Here is a 16,962-nt window from a genome sequence, read left to right as displayed (position 1 = left end):
TACTGGATCTGACAGCTGATGTTGCAGGTGTCCTCTACACACGGCAAAGCTATGCAAATGCTCACCTGAATGTTCCTCCCCCAAACTTGCATCACATACTTCCTGTTACTCTTTTCAGCCACCAAATAAAATGTTGAATTTTCTTTATAAATCTATATATGTGCTAATATGAGCCATCCACCTCCACTCTACATATACACTTTACCTAGATCACCAATCCTAGGTTCTAAATTATTTTATAAAAACTTTGGAGCCTAAGGGGTTATTTGCTCGACTGTTTCGGCTTTGTTACAGATATGTTGGGCATTAATTGTTGGGCTGCATGAATAATAAGTCCAATTCAGCCATCATTTGCTTCCATGTTTTTTACATTTAAAGCCACTATTTCCATGGTGGTATGCCTTTCAATAGCCTGAACTCACACACTAAGCCTCTTTTTTGGTTGTCTTCTGTGATTTGCTTTTACAGTAGGTCAACAGTATAATGACTCAGATGAAATTTCACACCTAAAGGCACGTAGTGCGAGTACAAAACCCCTTTTCTAGATAGCAATTTATTGTAAAGAAGAGCATGAATGTGCTGAAAACTGCAGCATATACATCACAAGGCTGATAAAAGAAACCATAATGGGTTTAATGGCTATAATAGAAATTGTATTGTAATCTAAAGCTATTAAAACCTACTGGAATAAGGCCCATATAAAGGCATTGTATAGGGATTTTGATAGTAAACAGGTCATGGTTCAAATAGTATTTGTAATGGAAATCATTACAATTTGTTTTTTTAGCAAGGAACAAATAGGTCCAAAGTGACCTAATGAATTTAATGCAAATTAAAAGCCCAAGGTAAAGGGGACATAAAGGACATATAAAGAAAACTTTTTCCAAGTTTAAGTGCTATAATTGGGTCCCAGGTGCTTCTATAAAACTAGAAAATATATACAAAAAAAATTTGATGTCAAAAAGGGATCTTATTTTATTAAAACCGCCCTTGCATTTTAAAGGACACACCCAAAACGACACATTTTTGCTCATACCTATAAAGTGGCAATTTTATAATAATAAATTATATGGGGTATTATGAGCTAAAACGTCAAATATGTACATTGGGGACACCAAAGATTTATTTAACTTTTTTAAAAAAAATTGTGAAATGTCCCCTATAAAAGCTGCATTGCGCAATTGATCGTTTTCAGTCACGTGACCCACTTTCCAGCGCTAGAAAGAAAGCGGCAATTTACATTGGGCTAGAGAGGTAGCACAAGCCTGTCAATTTCCCCTCTGTTTCAAGCCTCGAATATTTAAATCACCTCTCAACTGAGGAAAAATTACGTCACATTAAATAGCAAGGCATGTTGCCTGATCGCTTTGTGAGCCGCTATGTGGTCTGAGTAAAGTAAACAATCGGACTCGATTAATAAACCTGCGCTCGCACGCGCTTCACATGCAAACCCGGAAGTGACGGTGATTTTGTGTACAGTGCGGTTGTCGTCTACCGAAAGTCGGATTTTAAAGTTCATTGATAACAAAATCGGACGCGTTTGAGACGCATGCAGCGCGTTGTGTCATGATTCCCATATCGGTTGTGGTGGTTGTGATGGGCGGCTGGTGTACGGTGTATCTCACGGACACAATACTGCGGGTAGGATGGTCACTAACACCATTACACCCCATTATACAGTAACTTTACACACACTAATACATATATCAGTTTTGTATGCTTTAACGCTTTATTATATAAGCTGGTACTTTTACGTGACTATATTTATGTACCACGCACGGTTAAATTTAAAATAGGTCGGATATGAGGCTTTAAATTGCATAGTGTATTAGGGTCCATCCCCAATTTACCATGGTAAACATGCCAAAATGTGATGAATATGGTTATAAGTCTGGTAACTTTATTTCACATATTTCTTAAAAAAAGGTTGTCTTTTGCAACCCTATCTAATCTATAATGTATAATAGTTTTACATCAGATTTAGTAGAAATACCTGTAAAATTGTATTTGGCATACGCTCTTGTTAATCTGGTAAATTGTTTTTATCAATGCACCATTCTAACTTCATTCTTTACTATGTGCCCTGCAGTCGTCCGGTTCATTGAAGAACCGCTATGAATCCTGGTTGTCCTCCAATGGATTCACTCTCTCCCCTTTCCACATCAAATGGCACACGAGCATCTTTAACAGGCTGTTTACCAGATGTGCTCATCTTAACCCTCGTTTTCTCTATATTTGGTATTTAAGTTTCATTTTCTCATATTTTGTCATATTCAGTTTGACAATTCTTATGAATAGTGAAGGTTTCAGTCTACAATGTAATTATTAAAATATTCTTAAGCTGCTTAAGAAGAAAGCAGTGGTTAAAGCAAAGGATTATGGGTAACCCCCCACACACGCTTTTCCTCTGTCATATTCATTGTACACAATAGGTATCATGGAAATGCAGAGAGTTTCCTATTGGCTGAGATGTTCATCCAAACAATGTCTTCTGTGTAACCTCAGTTTAACCCAGCCAAATCCGGTCATCATTGACAGATGTATGGAAATCACTAGTGTTTGTTTTGCATGCACGCTTTTTCAGGTTCAGTGCTGGAATGGTGTTTGGGGTTCTGGCGATGTTTGGGTCTGTGGTTTTGCTGAGCCAAACTTTGCTGCAGACTCTGAGACAAATGATGGCAGAAACACCTCAGGGTTCACACGAGCAGGTCTTACAAGTGGTGGTGAGTACATGGTGTTAATATCCCAGTGAATAAAGTCAAGAAAGTCAAAATTGTGTAACAATTTAAAGGCTTAGTCCATTTTCTTAAAAAAATCTAGATAATTTACTCACCACCATGTCATCCAAAATGTTGATGTCTTTCTTTGTTCAGTCGAGAAGAAATTATGTTTTTTGAGGAAAACATTGCAGGATTTTTCTCATTTTAATTGACTTTAATAGAACCCAACATTTAATACTTAACGCAACACTTAACAGTTTTTTTCAACGGAGTTTCAAAGGACTCTAAACGATCCCAAACGAGGCATAAGGGTCTTATCTAGGGAAACGATTGTCATTTTTGACAAGAAAAATAAAAAATATGCACTTTTAAACCACAACTTCTCGTGTATATCCGGTCGTGATGCGCCAGCATGACCCCACGCAATACGTCATCACGTCAAGAGGTCAGAGGGGACGAACGCGAAACTCCGCCCCAGTGTTTACAAGTGTGTTGAAAGAGTGCCGTTCCTACGTTGTTGTATGTCAACTGATACTAATTAATGTATGTGTGTCAGTTTATTGTTTAAAATGGTCCGCAAATGTGCGTTTTATATATGTAACCCGTGACCTCCCTACGTCACTACGCATTTACATTAGGTCACGCTGGACCGGACCTAGACGAAAAGTTGTGGTTTAAAAGAGCATATATATATATTTTTTTTGTCAAAAATGACCATCGTTTTGCTAGATAAGACCCTTATGCCTCGTTTGGGATCATTTAGAGTCCTTTGAAACTCCGTTGAAAAAAACTGTTAAGTGTTGAGTTAAGTATTAAATGTTGGGTTCTATTAAAGTCCATTAAAATGAGAAAAATCCTGCAATGTTTTCCTCAAAAAACATAATTTCTTCTTGACTGAACAAAGAAAGACATCAACATTTTGGATGACATGGTGGTGAGTAAATTATCTGTATTTTTCTTTTAAGAAAATTGAATATTCCTTTAAGTGTTGGGGTCCATTAAAGTCCATTAAAATGAGAAAAATCCTGGAATGTTTTCCTCAAAAAACATAATTTCTTCTTGACTGAACAAAGAAAGACATCAGCATTTTGAATGACATGGTGGTGAGTAAATGATCTGTATTTTTTTTTTAAGAAAATTGACTAATCGTTTAATTTTATTTTCAGGTGCCTGGTGTGAACCTGCCCGTCAGTCAGTTGGCATATTTTTTCATCGCTATCTTGATCAGTGGAGTCATACATGAGTTTGGCCATGGGGTGGCAGCACTGAGGTAAAATGATGGCCTTAAAGGCACAGGTGTAATTTGGAAGGACAAACAGGCAGTCACACACTAAAATGTCACGTAGGGTGACCTATTGTGCTGTGTTGGCCATTCACATAAAGCAGTAAATTGCAGTGTTTACTGATGGACTTAAGAATGTCCCACATTATGCTGGTAGTGTAATAAAAAACAAGAAGATAACTGAGCAATAATCAATTTTAAATAAGCGTAGCATAAATGTTTACAAACATATGCTACAAACATTTTGGACAATCACTAACTTTAAGTTTAAAGTCAATAGTGATGCATAATTAATATGAAAAAAAACATCCTTTTTTCTGATTTTGCATGCATGTGTGTGTGAGAAATAGGGAATTTTGCATAGGGCCTTCAATCAAAAACTCAAATCTTGCCCTATTTGACTAGTAAAACAATCCCAAAAGTGTGTGTGTGTGTACAAATACCCAGGGCGTGTGCTATAATAATGGTAGTCACAGTTGAAAATCATTCAGAAGTCTTGTCTCTACACTTCTTAGGGAGCAGGTGAGGTTAAATGGGTTCGGCATGTTTATGTTTGTGGTTTACCCTGGTGCATTCGTGGACCTCTTTACCACCCACCTGAACCTCATCACTCCAGTCCAGCAGATGAGGATATTCTGTGCAGGTGAGATTTACAAACTATGAAACTTTATGGAAATATATTATTCTGGCAGAAGATTAAGGTTATTAAATAAAAATGCCAAACATGGCTTAAAAACGCTTACTGTTTTCCCGGTTGCATTGACAGCTAGACTAACTGCAGAGTTTTAAGAAATTTTTTCACAAGCATGTGCATTTACGCCTTTGGAAGACACTTTTATCCAAAGCGAATTACTGTACAGTGCGAATGTCTAACATGTTCATGCATCTTTATATAGGTGTGTGGCACAACTTCATGCTCTGTGTTGCGGCCCTCAGCTTTCTTTTCCTGTTGCCTGTCTTCCTGTTTCCCTTTTACTACACCGGTACAGGAGCACTGGTCACTGAGGTGATGGATGTAAGGCCACCCTCCATCTATAACACACTGACTACTGTTTTTTGATCTATGCTGCGTGTTTGAGATGACCATATGGTTTGAATCTCTTGCTATAGGGGTCTCCCTCAAGTGGACCTCGTGGGCTGTTTTTAGGCGATTTGATTACTCGTTTGGAGGACTGTCCTGTAATAGGTGTACAGGACTGGGATGAATGTATTCAACATCTATCCCATAATCCTCAGACGGGCTACTGTGTCCACACTGCCAAGCTTCAGCATAGCAGGAGCACAGGGAGAGGTACTGAATTCTGACCACTACAAATAGAGATTAAAGGACCGTTCACCAAAAAATGAATATTCTGTGGTTGTTTACTCACTTTCATGTTGTTACAAACCTGCATACATTTCTTTGTTCTGATGAACACAAAGGAAGATAATTTGAGAAATGTTTGTAACCAAACCATTTGTGGACCCCATTCACTTCAATAGTAGGAATAAAGAATACTATGGAAGTAAATGGGGTCCACGAAAGGTTTATTATATTAAAAGATAATTCCGGTATTTAACACTTTGAGTCTCATTTCTGGTTTGTTTTGGATGAACTATAGTGATGGACACTGAAATTTTGACAATGGGTTGTGTCTTGACTTTTTGACTCGTTTAGAAGCGTCTCTTGACTGCTTCAGAATGGAAGTCAATGACCATGCACAAACATGTCATTAAAACAACACTTAACGTTCATTTTCAAAACTGTGCTACTCACCGAGTGGTTTGTGGTGTTCGTTGCTGATTAAAAACAAGTTGTGTAGCAGTTTTTGTCGTGTTTTATTTGGCATTTTGTAAAATTCCATTGACTTCTCTTGGAAGACTCATTGCTCGCTGATATATCACTCTGCCGCCGGAAAAGGGTCTGTTTACATGTGGTTGTAGTTTTTTTCACTCGGTTTCTTTCAGAAGAAAAGTTTCCCATATTTGATGGCTCCGTGACCAGCTTTAGGTTTGAAGTTGAGCTCGATTGTGACTGTCTATACGCTAGACACAGAGTTCCGTTCAGCGTCCTTGTGGTTGTCGCCATCAAGTGGTCGGCAGTGTGCTAACGCTTCAGACTCCAATATAGAGCGGAAGTATATACGCGGTTGTGAGGTATCTGAAAAAATAGTTCCACTATAGCAAATAACATGGATTGAAATCATACATTCCGCCAATATATTTGTTTTTAATCATCAACGAACACCACGAACCACTCGGTGAGTAGCACAGTTTTGAAAATGAACATTAAGTGTTGTTTTAATGACATGTTTGTGCATGGTCATTGACTTCCATTCTGAAGCAGTCAAGAGACGCTTCTAAACAAGTCAAAAACTCAAGACACGACCCATTGTCAAAATTTCAGTGTCCATCACAGTAGTTCATCCAAAACAAACCAGAAATGGGAATTATCCTTTAAATATCTTCCTTTGTGTTCATCAGAACAAATACATTTATATGGGTTTGTAACAAAATGAGGGTGAGTAAATGATGACAGACTTTTCATTTTTGGGTGAACTATCCCTTTAAGCTTATACGTATGTAAAGCTGTACAGTGAGATGGTCATTATAGAGTCATTGAGGTTCTGTATCACCTCCGATAGGCTTATGGGGAATAAGGTACAGAAGGCCATGCTATATTGTAAATATAATCACAGATGAATTAAACAAAAACATTTAAATGATATGTGACCACTGTGTCTGAAGAAATTTCGGTCATCAATTTCTTGTCTTGCCTGTATAAATTTCTGCTGAACACAAATGAAGATATTTTGTAACCAAAAAGATCTGGGGCACCATTCACTTCAGTAGTATTATTTTTTTTCTGAAAGTCAATGGTGCCCCAGTTCTGCTTTGTTATAAACATTTTTCCTAATCAAGGACTTTGTTGCCGTAACATGGCTGCAGCAGGAGCGATAATGTTATACAGCGCCTGAAAATAGTCCCCTTGATAGCTTTCAATAGCAGGGGACTATTTTCAGGCATTGTGTAATATCATTGCGCATCCTGCAGCCATGTTAGAGCAGCAAAGTCCTTGAATATTACACCAGAATAAGAGTACAGTTCCTAGCCATATCTGCATAGAAAACGCAACTTTTGATTTTCTGTCAGTAATGTAACGATGTAACTACAAAAGAGTCAAGTTTAAAAAAAAAACTATTGAAACTCTTTGGTTATTTTTTTGCGCGATGCTAATGGTCTAATCAGATTCAATGGATTATGCTAAGCTATGCTAAAAGTGGTACCACCAGACCCGGAGATCAGCTGAATGGATTCCAAAACTGTAAAAATCAAATGTTTAACTCTAGGGGAGCTGGAAAATGAGCATATTTTCAAAAAAGTGGAGTGTCCCTTTAAGAGCGTGTAAATAATGACTATCCCTTTAATAGTCACATGATAATCGGCCACAGACTGAAGGCGGTATGTGAATTTATGAATAATATTTGGTTTATTCTTCCGCACAGCATACAAGAGACTTGATGGCACCATGGAGTGCTGTGGAAATAACAGCCTGTCCGACCTCTGCTTCTCTTACAGTAACAATGTGGAAAGCAAACTGGTAAGACTGCACATGGATACGCGTAATACACTTGCTGCACACATCTGAACTGCAGGAATGAAATACAAGCAACTATTTGCATCTCAGACCTGTGTTAATATTTACAGAAAGTTTAAGATAATTGAATGTTGTTTGAATTCATGCAAAGCAGAACTGGAGCCTTCTGCTGTAAACTATATTAGTAGATTAAGCTCTGTCGTGTGAATACTGGCAATAAACTCAAATATCAATAAACATCAGATGTTGACCTTATTGTCAAGCACACAGGACCGTTTATCAGATTATAAACGTTATCCTTTACACTTGACTTTATACCTCATGTTTAAAACAATTGTGACCCTGTTTGTGAAATACGGGCTAAAGTCTCAATCTAATTTTGAGATAAGGAGGTTTTCAATCTTTGACATGACCTTACTCAATATTAAAAATATCAAGGTTATATTTCACAGAATGTTCCTTACATTTATGTAGAAAACACAGTAATTGACTTTAAAAAATGGCTTGGTGGGTCAATTCATTCTTAATGTTATTTGAAAATGCCATGTCATTGTTGTTTGTCAGTGTGATGGAGAGTAATTTCCCCATTAGTCGAAGCATTTTTCAAAATCTTGACATTTTAAACTACTGCTCCTTTCACGCTAGTTTGCCTGCCTGCCGGTCAGAAAAACCATCGAAGCGAGTCGCACATGTCGTACCAACACGGACTGTCAAACAGACTTCACCCCCAGCTTGTGTTTAATCCCATCTCTGGAGAACCAAACCAGACTGATCCGGGTCAAACATCCGCCGCAGACCGACATGCTTTTCGTTGGCTACCCTTCACACCTACAGTACTCGGGTGAGACAGATGGATTTGTTTAATGGTTACTGTTTGACAGATGTGCACTGCTCCAGCAAATTTGCAAAGGTCGCTGTGCATGTTTCTGCTTCAAACCCCTCAAGAAGTGAAGGTCCTGGGTCACTCCAGTACATCGTGTATGAAATTATATTTCGTTTTTGTACTTTCAGTGAGTCTCACCAACTTTGTCCCTCGTTTGGGGTTTCTCCATCCAGACCTGCCCGTCATGCTGGAAACTTTCTGCAAGTATCCTTTTACAAAATTGGGATTTGCTTCTACATTTACATTAAAGGTGCAGTGTGTAAATTTAAGAAGGATCTCTTGACAGAAATGCAAAATAATATACAAAGCTATATTATCAGTGGTGTACAAAGACCTTTCATAATGAACCGTTATGTGTTTATTACCTTAGAATGAGACGTTTTTATCTACATACACTGAGGGTCCCCTTACATGGAAGTCGCCATTTTGTGCCGCCATGTTTCTACAGAAGCCCTTAATGGACAATTTTTTTACTAAGTTGTCTTCAATGACATGTTTGTCCGGTGGCGGCTACCGTAGCTTCTATATGTGATTAAAAAATGAGGGGTAAAGGGCGATTTATAGTCGTGCGTAGGTCCTACGGCGTAGGTTCCGCGTCGGTTTTCATTTATACTTTTGCGTCGCCATCCGCGTCGACGTGCAAACACACGCGAAACCGCTGGTTGGCAGTTATCACGCGTGTAACCACAGTAGCAGCAGAAGTTGTCACAGAAGAAGAAGCTAAGCAAGTTAACCCACAAACGAAGAAGAAATAGCAACTTGTTGTGTATAATTTGAGAAGACCAGCAGTGATGGAAGTAAATAAACAGCGACTTATGTTGCAGTTTGAGTTAAATCACTCCTCAACTTGGCTCATCTCTGTTTTCACAGTCTCAAACGGAAATGCCTATGACGCAGTTTTTTTACCTGACGGGAGGGGTTCTGGTGGACCAATCACAGCGCTTGCGGTCCACGTAGAGCCGACGCGCTGTTAGAAATTTTGTGAGGTGCGCGTCAGGCTACGCAGAGCTACGCACAGGCTACGGCGTAGGATCTACGCACAGGCTACGGCGTAGGATCTACGCACGACTATAAATCGCCCTTAAGGAGTGGACTGAGCCGTTGGTTGCAATTCACCACTAGATGCAGCTAAAATTTACACACTGCACCTTTAAAGGGATAGTTCACACAAAAATTTAAATTCTGTCATCATTTACTCACCTTCAAATTGTTCAAACCTGTATACATTTCTTTGTTCTGAAATTATTTTTGAGCACTATTGACTTCCATAATATTTTTATTTCGTACTATGGAGTCAATGGTGCTCCTGTTTCCTGCTTGATTACAAATATCTTCCTTTGTGTCGCACAAAACAAAGAAATGTTTACAGATTTGTAACAGCTTTAGGATTAGTAAATGATGACCGAATTTAAATTTTTGGGTGAACTATTCCTTTAAATTTAGATGACTTTAAAACTAACATACTTAATACCACCAAACTCGTGATTTGGATCCCCTTCGGGTATTATAGTTATTATTGCGAGTGCCTTAGTTTTAAACATTACTGTCATTATTTCTTCCTAAATTATGAGAAGAATAGTGATCAGAAGTATGCTGATGTCTACCTTAACCCTATGCATTTAGATATCTGATTTCATTATCCGGTGCTCTGGCGGTAGTTAACGCTGTCCCATGCTTTGCCCTGGACGGTCAGTGGATGCTCACCGCTTTTCTGGAGGCAACGCTGAGCTCTGTGATCCCCGAGAGGAACAACCGAGAGCTGATTGGTTTCTTTTTTCTGCTGGGGGGCAGCGCCCTTCTTGCAGCCAACGTGGCACTGGGCCTATGGATGGTCACGGCACGGTAACGGACAGCTGCGTCCTCCAATCAGAGTATTTGGAGGAAGTGTTTACTGAAGAACTAACTTGAACTGATGGACTGGGTGTGTCATACCTTGGAGATTATTTCCAAGCCAACATCGCTGCTGGGTCTGAATTGCTAAGTTAGAAACGAGCGGTAAAAAATGAGGCTGCATGCTTTGACACCATGACCTCAGGGTAGCACCAATAGTGCCCACTTACATGCATATAAAGCATGTTGTGTCTGATTTGTCATCGCACTAAATCAACATCTAACAAAATATGGCTGCGATTTTTTTGAAATAGCTACTTTATTGACCAAAGGAAGGACGTTTGGGTATAACAGCATCTGCAAACCATATAAAAATGTAAATGAACAAGAAGTGTTACCTGAAATGAAAATAATACACACCTATATACATAACTTACGCTTGATATACAGACTGTACACACAAAAAAATAAAATACTACTGCAGTATTATTGGATAGGAAGTAAAGTGGCTTAGTTTGTTGACTCTACAATACTGTATAATGTTTCCTCCAATGGCATGGCATGAGACATTTGTGCTCTAATGTCCAATACCATCTTATTTGCAGCAGATTCTGTTTGAATACTGTGAATTTTTTTCTTTCTTCATTTATAATATCAGCACTGCAGACTTCAAATAAGCTTAAATGATCCCAAAAACCGCTAGGCTTGGTTACGCGACTGCACTAAAGTAGGATTTATTTGTACTATTTTGTATGTTTTTAAAGTACTTTTTATTTCGTATGTCTGATGTCCTTCCTGAACCATTGTACAGTTTATAAAGGGAATTTGCTTAAACCTTTCTGTGTCGTTGGATTATTTGTTTAGAGAGGTCAGACCTGCTTTAAAAACCTTTGACAGTTTAGTCTTCACATTGTGAATTTGATATCTGCTAAGGTAATGTATAGAGTTGACTGTATATAGTGGCTGTCCTCGGTTTCCGTGGCGTTGTCTGGATCTGTGTTTCTAAACCTCAGAGAGAAATTTGCTTAAGAATGATTAGAATACTGTAGGTAATTTTTGCCTACTGTAAGTATAATACTTACTTTTCCTACTCATTTGACATGCTGTTTAACAAAATTATGCAGATTGGACCTTGATGTTGTCTTTGTATTGTATCCTCTAAAGATTCTTGCATGTTCTGCCACTAGATGCCAGCATTGTTACGTAAGATTGAATTCAACGTTGACTCAGCAATACTGTAGAAATGACTTAGTAGACGTCATGTAAGAAACTTTTAAGATTACACTTTGATAACTGACAGATAACACACACACACACACATAATACACACAGATAACAGAGACATTAGTGTTAGACGTTATATGTTCTCAAGGGTGCTATTGGCTTCTGCATATCTCTTTTCCCTTGTTGCAAAGCAAAGCATTATGGAAAAATGATAGCAATTATAGTATCCAATGCCATTATAAAGCTGATCTTATTTAATATACAGGAACTCTAAGTAAAATAAAACTAACTTTAAAATAACAAAATTATTTACAACTACCACGGCTTTAGGGTAATTTTCATATTGGGTTGAACTATTTCTCTAACACTGTAAAATAGCAATGTTGCGTGAGTGAAAGTTTACATGGAAAAGATAATTGAAATGCCGGTAAGCTGTCCACACAGCTTACCGGCATTTCAATTATCTTTTCCATGTAAACTTTCACTCACGCAACATTGCTATTTTACAGTGTTAGAGAAATAGTTCAACCCAATATGAAAATTACCCTAAAGCCGTGGTAGTTGTAAATAATTTTGTTATTTTAAAGTTAGTTTTATTTTACTTAGAGTTCCTGTATATTAAATAAGATCAGCTTTATAATGGCATTGGATAGTGCCCCATATTTAAAGGGGACATTTTACAAGACTTTTTTTAAGATGTCAAATAAATCTTTGGTGTCCCCAGAGTACATACGTGAAGTTCTAGCTTAAAGCAACACTAAAGAGTTTTTGCCCTTTGCTCCCCCTACAGGTTAGAAGCGGAATTGTCCATTACCACTGTCGTAAATAATTTAGCCTACTGCAGCATACCTGGCTCTGATTGGATTGTAGGTCTGCCGTAAAGCAAGTTGACGGTTGGAAACTTCTTTAGTGCGGTTTTGGCCAATAGAGGGCTGCAAAGCGAATGTGAAAGTGTCATTCACCCTGTTTCGAGTGGATGAACAGCTGAAACTTTTTTGGAAACGTTATTTTAAGGTAAAATCTCTTTGATGTTGCTTTAAAATACACCATCGATAAATTTATTATATAATGTTAAAATTGCCACTTTGTAGGTGTGACAAAAATGTTCCATTATTAGGTGTCCTTTAAAATGCAATTGAGCTGATCTCTGCACTAAATGGCAGTGCTGTGATTGGATAGTGCAGATTAAGGGGCGGTATTATCCCTTTCTGACATCACAAGGGGAGACAAATTTCAATGACCTATTTTTCACATGCATGCAGAGAATGGTTTACCAAAACTAAGTTACTGGGTTGATCTTTTTCACATTTTCTAGGTTGATAGAAGCACTGGGGACCAGCATTTAAACATGGAAAAAGTCAGATTTTCATGATATGTCCCCTTTAAATCTCCAAAAAGCACATCCAACATTAAAAATGAATCCATACAGTTATTAAATATCTTTTGAAGTGAACCAATGGGTTTTAGTTGGATTAGAGGTCAGCTTTCCACCTGACCTCAACGTGGTGAATATGCGAACACTCATACGGCCATATGTTTCCTTAAAAAAAACAATCGCTTCACTTCAGAAGACATGAATGGAGTAGTTTTTGGTGGATGGATGCACTTTGTAGAGCTTTAAAAATGGGGCACTATCCAGTGCCATTGTGAAGCTGAAAAGGAGGATATTATTAAAAATATTTTGGCTAACAGATGAAAGACGTATACACCTACACTGTCAGACAAATGGTCATAAAATGGTTCCTAGCTGTCACTGGGGTGGAACCCTTTCAAAAATACACCTTTGCACCTAAAGGGTACCAAATGTATATATAGGCTATCTTAATGGTACCTAATAGGACCTTTTAAAGGGTACTGCTCAAGTGACACCATGGGACCATATTTTGATCACTTCGACCACAGTGTAGGATGGCTTAAGGGCGAGTAAATATACGCTAATTTTTATTTTGGGTTAAACTATTTCTCTAAAGGCCCACAATACCAGACGTTTCTCCTGAGGGATCAACGTATAAATACTCCATATAGGCAACACTGTATTGATCACATTGAGACAAAAGTCCATGTGTCAAACATTTATTTTCATGAAATCCTTCCGAGCAACTTGGGTCTGGTTTATATGAGCACATGTATCGCAAATCCATTCATTCACCATGGCACTTCTCTGAACTGCAGATCATAGGCTACACAAAATATGGATTTTACAGGACATGCGTCGTGTGTGAGCTTGTTTTGATTTTAGTTCCAGGCTCTTCTGATGGTCTTACAATATACATCCCAGACGCACAACTATAATCAGCGCTCATTGTGTTTTGTTTTTTTGAGGGTCATTTCCTCCCACGAAGGGTGGGTTGACGTAACGTTTGGGACGTGCCCCCTGGGAAAATTGAGGACTGTGTGTGTCTGTGCTATTTAAGAAAGAAAATAATAGCACTCGGATGTGGTTGTGCGTGGGGAGAGCAGACTCCTCCCCTCTTAACATCACCAGGAACGCCTGAAACTGTTTATACGCGTGTCTGTTCATAGTTTAGGGGGATGAACTAATTACTGGGTTTTATATATACAGTACATCCAGAACCGTGTCTGGAGAATTAAATCTGAATTACCATATGTTCATCCATCTCCCACAGCATCTCTTTTCATTTTGTTTGCTTTGGGTTTGCAAGTCATATTTCAAGTGAGATTTTATGCCAATGAATGTAAAAGTTTGATTTGTGTTTATTGATGTTTATAACGAAGCAGCATTTTAAATGTATGTTCATGGTTTCAAGAGTCCCAAAAGAACTTCAAAACTAAAGTCAGACTTTATTTCCTACTTCTTTTTCTGTCATTTATCAAAAATATGCAGATTTATTCATGTGTATGCACTAGCATCAATTTATAAAATATATAATTTGGCCCCACGTTAAAGGAAAACATGTCTGTCATGATGTAAAATGCATTTAACACTTGATAAATTTCATTTATATACATTATACGTTTTTTAGGCTAAAGCTAAAACTGTCCTACGACTGCACATAGTTTAAAACCACATATAGATAATAACACATGATTTATGAGTGTTTGTTTTTGGACCTGTGGTTAACTAAGGCCCCCGAAATCTCATGCTGTCAAATCAGTTTGTTTTTCATTCTTTTGAAGACCTGCTACAGCTTCTTTCTTTAGTAATGCTTTAAATTGAAGGCCTGGCCTGATGAATCAGTCATGGTAAGCTTAACTTCATACACTATTTGTGAAAAAAAGACAGTCTGCCGGGTATATGACCAGTTTAGAGAAGTCACGCAATGTTTATTAAAAGACTGATTGGCATTTAAACAACTTATGAGATTTAAAACATGATTTTTCTTACCATTCAAAGTGTACTATTGTAATTGTTTCCACAAAAATATACCATAATTGTGTTTTCACTATAATTCAAATTTATTGTTGTGATAACTGCAGTATTTTTGTTTATAAGATATTTAATTTTGGGGCCAATTTTCCCTTATGGAAGGTTTATTTTCCTAACATACACTTGAAAAAATGCTTTAATCCATGATTTTTTGTTTCAACTGCATTTTGCGTTAAAACAACCTAGCACAAGTTTCTGTAATGTCCAATAATAAATGTGTTTTCAGTTTTTAACACCATAGAAAAATTTGTTATTAGCCACCCAGCCAAATATGAATGATTGAATGACAAGTAAATAAAATAAGTTATCAAAAAAGGCCAGATTCTCTGCTCTCAAACGCTGGGGGCGTGTCCACTGTCGGCGCTGAAACCACGCCCACTTGCGGGAAACTGAATGGATTATCGCGATCGTCTTGGGTTTTTTATTATGCAAAGATTTATAAATAAATATACAACTCACGAGTCACAACTAGTGGAAAAAATAAACATAGATAAAAATGTAAAGTAGAAAAAAAGGTTGCCAGTGGTAAATTACAACAATTTAAAGTAACAAAAAGCTTCATAGGTCTTTCTTGCTTTTTGTTCTTGATTTTGGCTACTATGGCTAGTACCATATTGTTTAATTTCTTTTCTAAAATGTTCATAGTTTGGCTTAGCTTTCGTCCATTTTTTTCCACATGAATGTGATATTTTCCACGTAAAATACAAAGTTTTATAAGGAAGCAACAATGTCCTGTACAAAAAAATACTACATCATCAAATAGATCAATTTGTAGGCTATACATATTCCAAACAACCTAGAAAAGAAGATAGATACATCCACCCAAAACATTTTTGAATATACACAATCAAAAAAACAAAACAAGCAAAGATGAAATAGATCGTCTTGAAGTCTGTGTCATGCTAGGTGGCTCCAGTGCGTCATCGAGTCACCGTTTTAGCCACGCCCAAATTTGTAACTCTGCAATAACATTTATAATGTGTTTAGAAACAATTCTCTGAACACTGACTTGTAATGGACTAACCAACAGTTCGGGGATATTAATATTTTATCAAGCAAAAGTATCCCAGCATGTTTTAGTGTAATTTTTTATTAGTATTAAGAAATTACATTTCTTGCGTGCGTGCGTGCGTGTGGGTTGGTCTATGTGGTTTACGAGGACATGAATAGTGTATAATGACATGTTTATTATGCTATAAACATGGTTTATGGGGACACAGAGAGTGTCCCCATAAACGAAAAAGCTAAAAAAACATACTAAATGGTAGTTTTTCATAGATTAAAGACTGGCAACAGGTTTTTGTGACATTGGGGTTAGGGATTGGGGTAGGTTAGGGGAATAGAATATAACAGTTTGGGCAGTATAAAATGCATTGCGTCTATGGAGATGTCCCCGTAAACCACATACACCAACGTGTGTGTGTATGTGTGTGTGTGTGTGTGTGTGTGTGTGTGTGTGTGTGTGTGTGTGTGTGTGTGTGTGTGTGTGTGTGTGTGTGTGTGTGTGTGTGTGTGTGTGTGTGTGTGTTTGTAGGCCTCAGATTGTTGGTATCAGTGTAATGACACACTGTCAGGCTGTTTCTCTGTGTACTGTAAACATAGCAGCCACAGCATGAGCTTTAGTTTGGGGATGTGTCTCTTATTCTCCTCTGTCATTGGCTGACTCCTTATTCAATCTCCTTATGTCTTTACAACTAAAGTATGTAAGCCGTTGTCTGCATTTTCGCTAAATATGGGTTTCATTTTTAACCGTTTCATGCTGTGAACGTGACCCTCCCTCTGTGTGTGTAGTCTTTCTGACCACAGCCTCCTGTTCACTTACTGCATAATATGATACAGTTCTCCCAAGAAAATGTCTTTAAAAAGAAGCTTTCGCCCCCTCAAAAACCACAATTGCTTTGTGTTTAAATATAACTTTTTGTAAGGCACCATTTTATTTTTGCTTTGAAATATTCATACTGTCAAAACACTACACAAATCAATAGTAGTGGAACTTATTGAAATTTTATTTTGAAGTTATCTTCATAAATAGAGGCTGAAATAGATTTTTTACTCAAT

The 16,962-nt window shown here is 37.6% G+C and overlaps 1 protein-coding gene across 1 annotated transcript; it reads left to right on the top strand.

Moving 5' to 3' along the window:
* The first annotated feature begins 1,241 nt into the window (after window positions 1-1,241).
* Window positions 1,242-11,330, top strand: mbtps2 (membrane-bound transcription factor peptidase, site 2). Its single transcript, XM_065258365.2, has 11 exons — window positions 1,242-1,641; window positions 2,090-2,238; window positions 2,585-2,723; window positions 3,887-3,990; window positions 4,518-4,645; window positions 4,899-5,017; window positions 5,113-5,293; window positions 7,488-7,582; window positions 8,225-8,420; window positions 8,591-8,666; window positions 10,086-11,330. Exons 1-11 carry the CDS (start codon window positions 1,567-1,569, stop codon window positions 10,306-10,308), a joined length of 1,485 nt encoding a protein of 494 aa, XP_065114437.1. The 5' UTR covers window positions 1,242-1,566; the 3' UTR covers window positions 10,309-11,330.
* Window positions 11,331-16,962: the final 5,632 nt, after the last annotated feature.

The sequence above is a fragment of the Paramisgurnus dabryanus genome, chromosome 22 (assembly GCF_030506205.2).
Source record: "Paramisgurnus dabryanus chromosome 22, PD_genome_1.1, whole genome shotgun sequence".
Lineage (NCBI taxonomy): Eukaryota > Metazoa > Chordata > Actinopteri > Cypriniformes > Cobitidae > Paramisgurnus > Paramisgurnus dabryanus.
Note: the sequence above shows the minus strand (reverse complement) of the source record. Positions and strands in the feature narration are given on the sequence as shown.

Coding starts and splice junctions, on each gene's coding strand:
- mbtps2 (XM_065258365.2), top strand. CDS start 1,567: ATGATTCCCATATCGGTTGTGGTGGTTGTGATGGGCGGCTGGTGTACG. Junction 1,642..2,089: donor TCACGGACACAATACTGCGG/GTAGGATGGTCA, acceptor TGTGCCCTGCAG/TCGTCCGGTTCATTGAAGAA. Junction 5,294..7,487: donor TAGCAGGAGCACAGGGAGAG/GTACTGAATTCT, acceptor TCTTCCGCACAG/CATACAAGAGACTTGATGGC.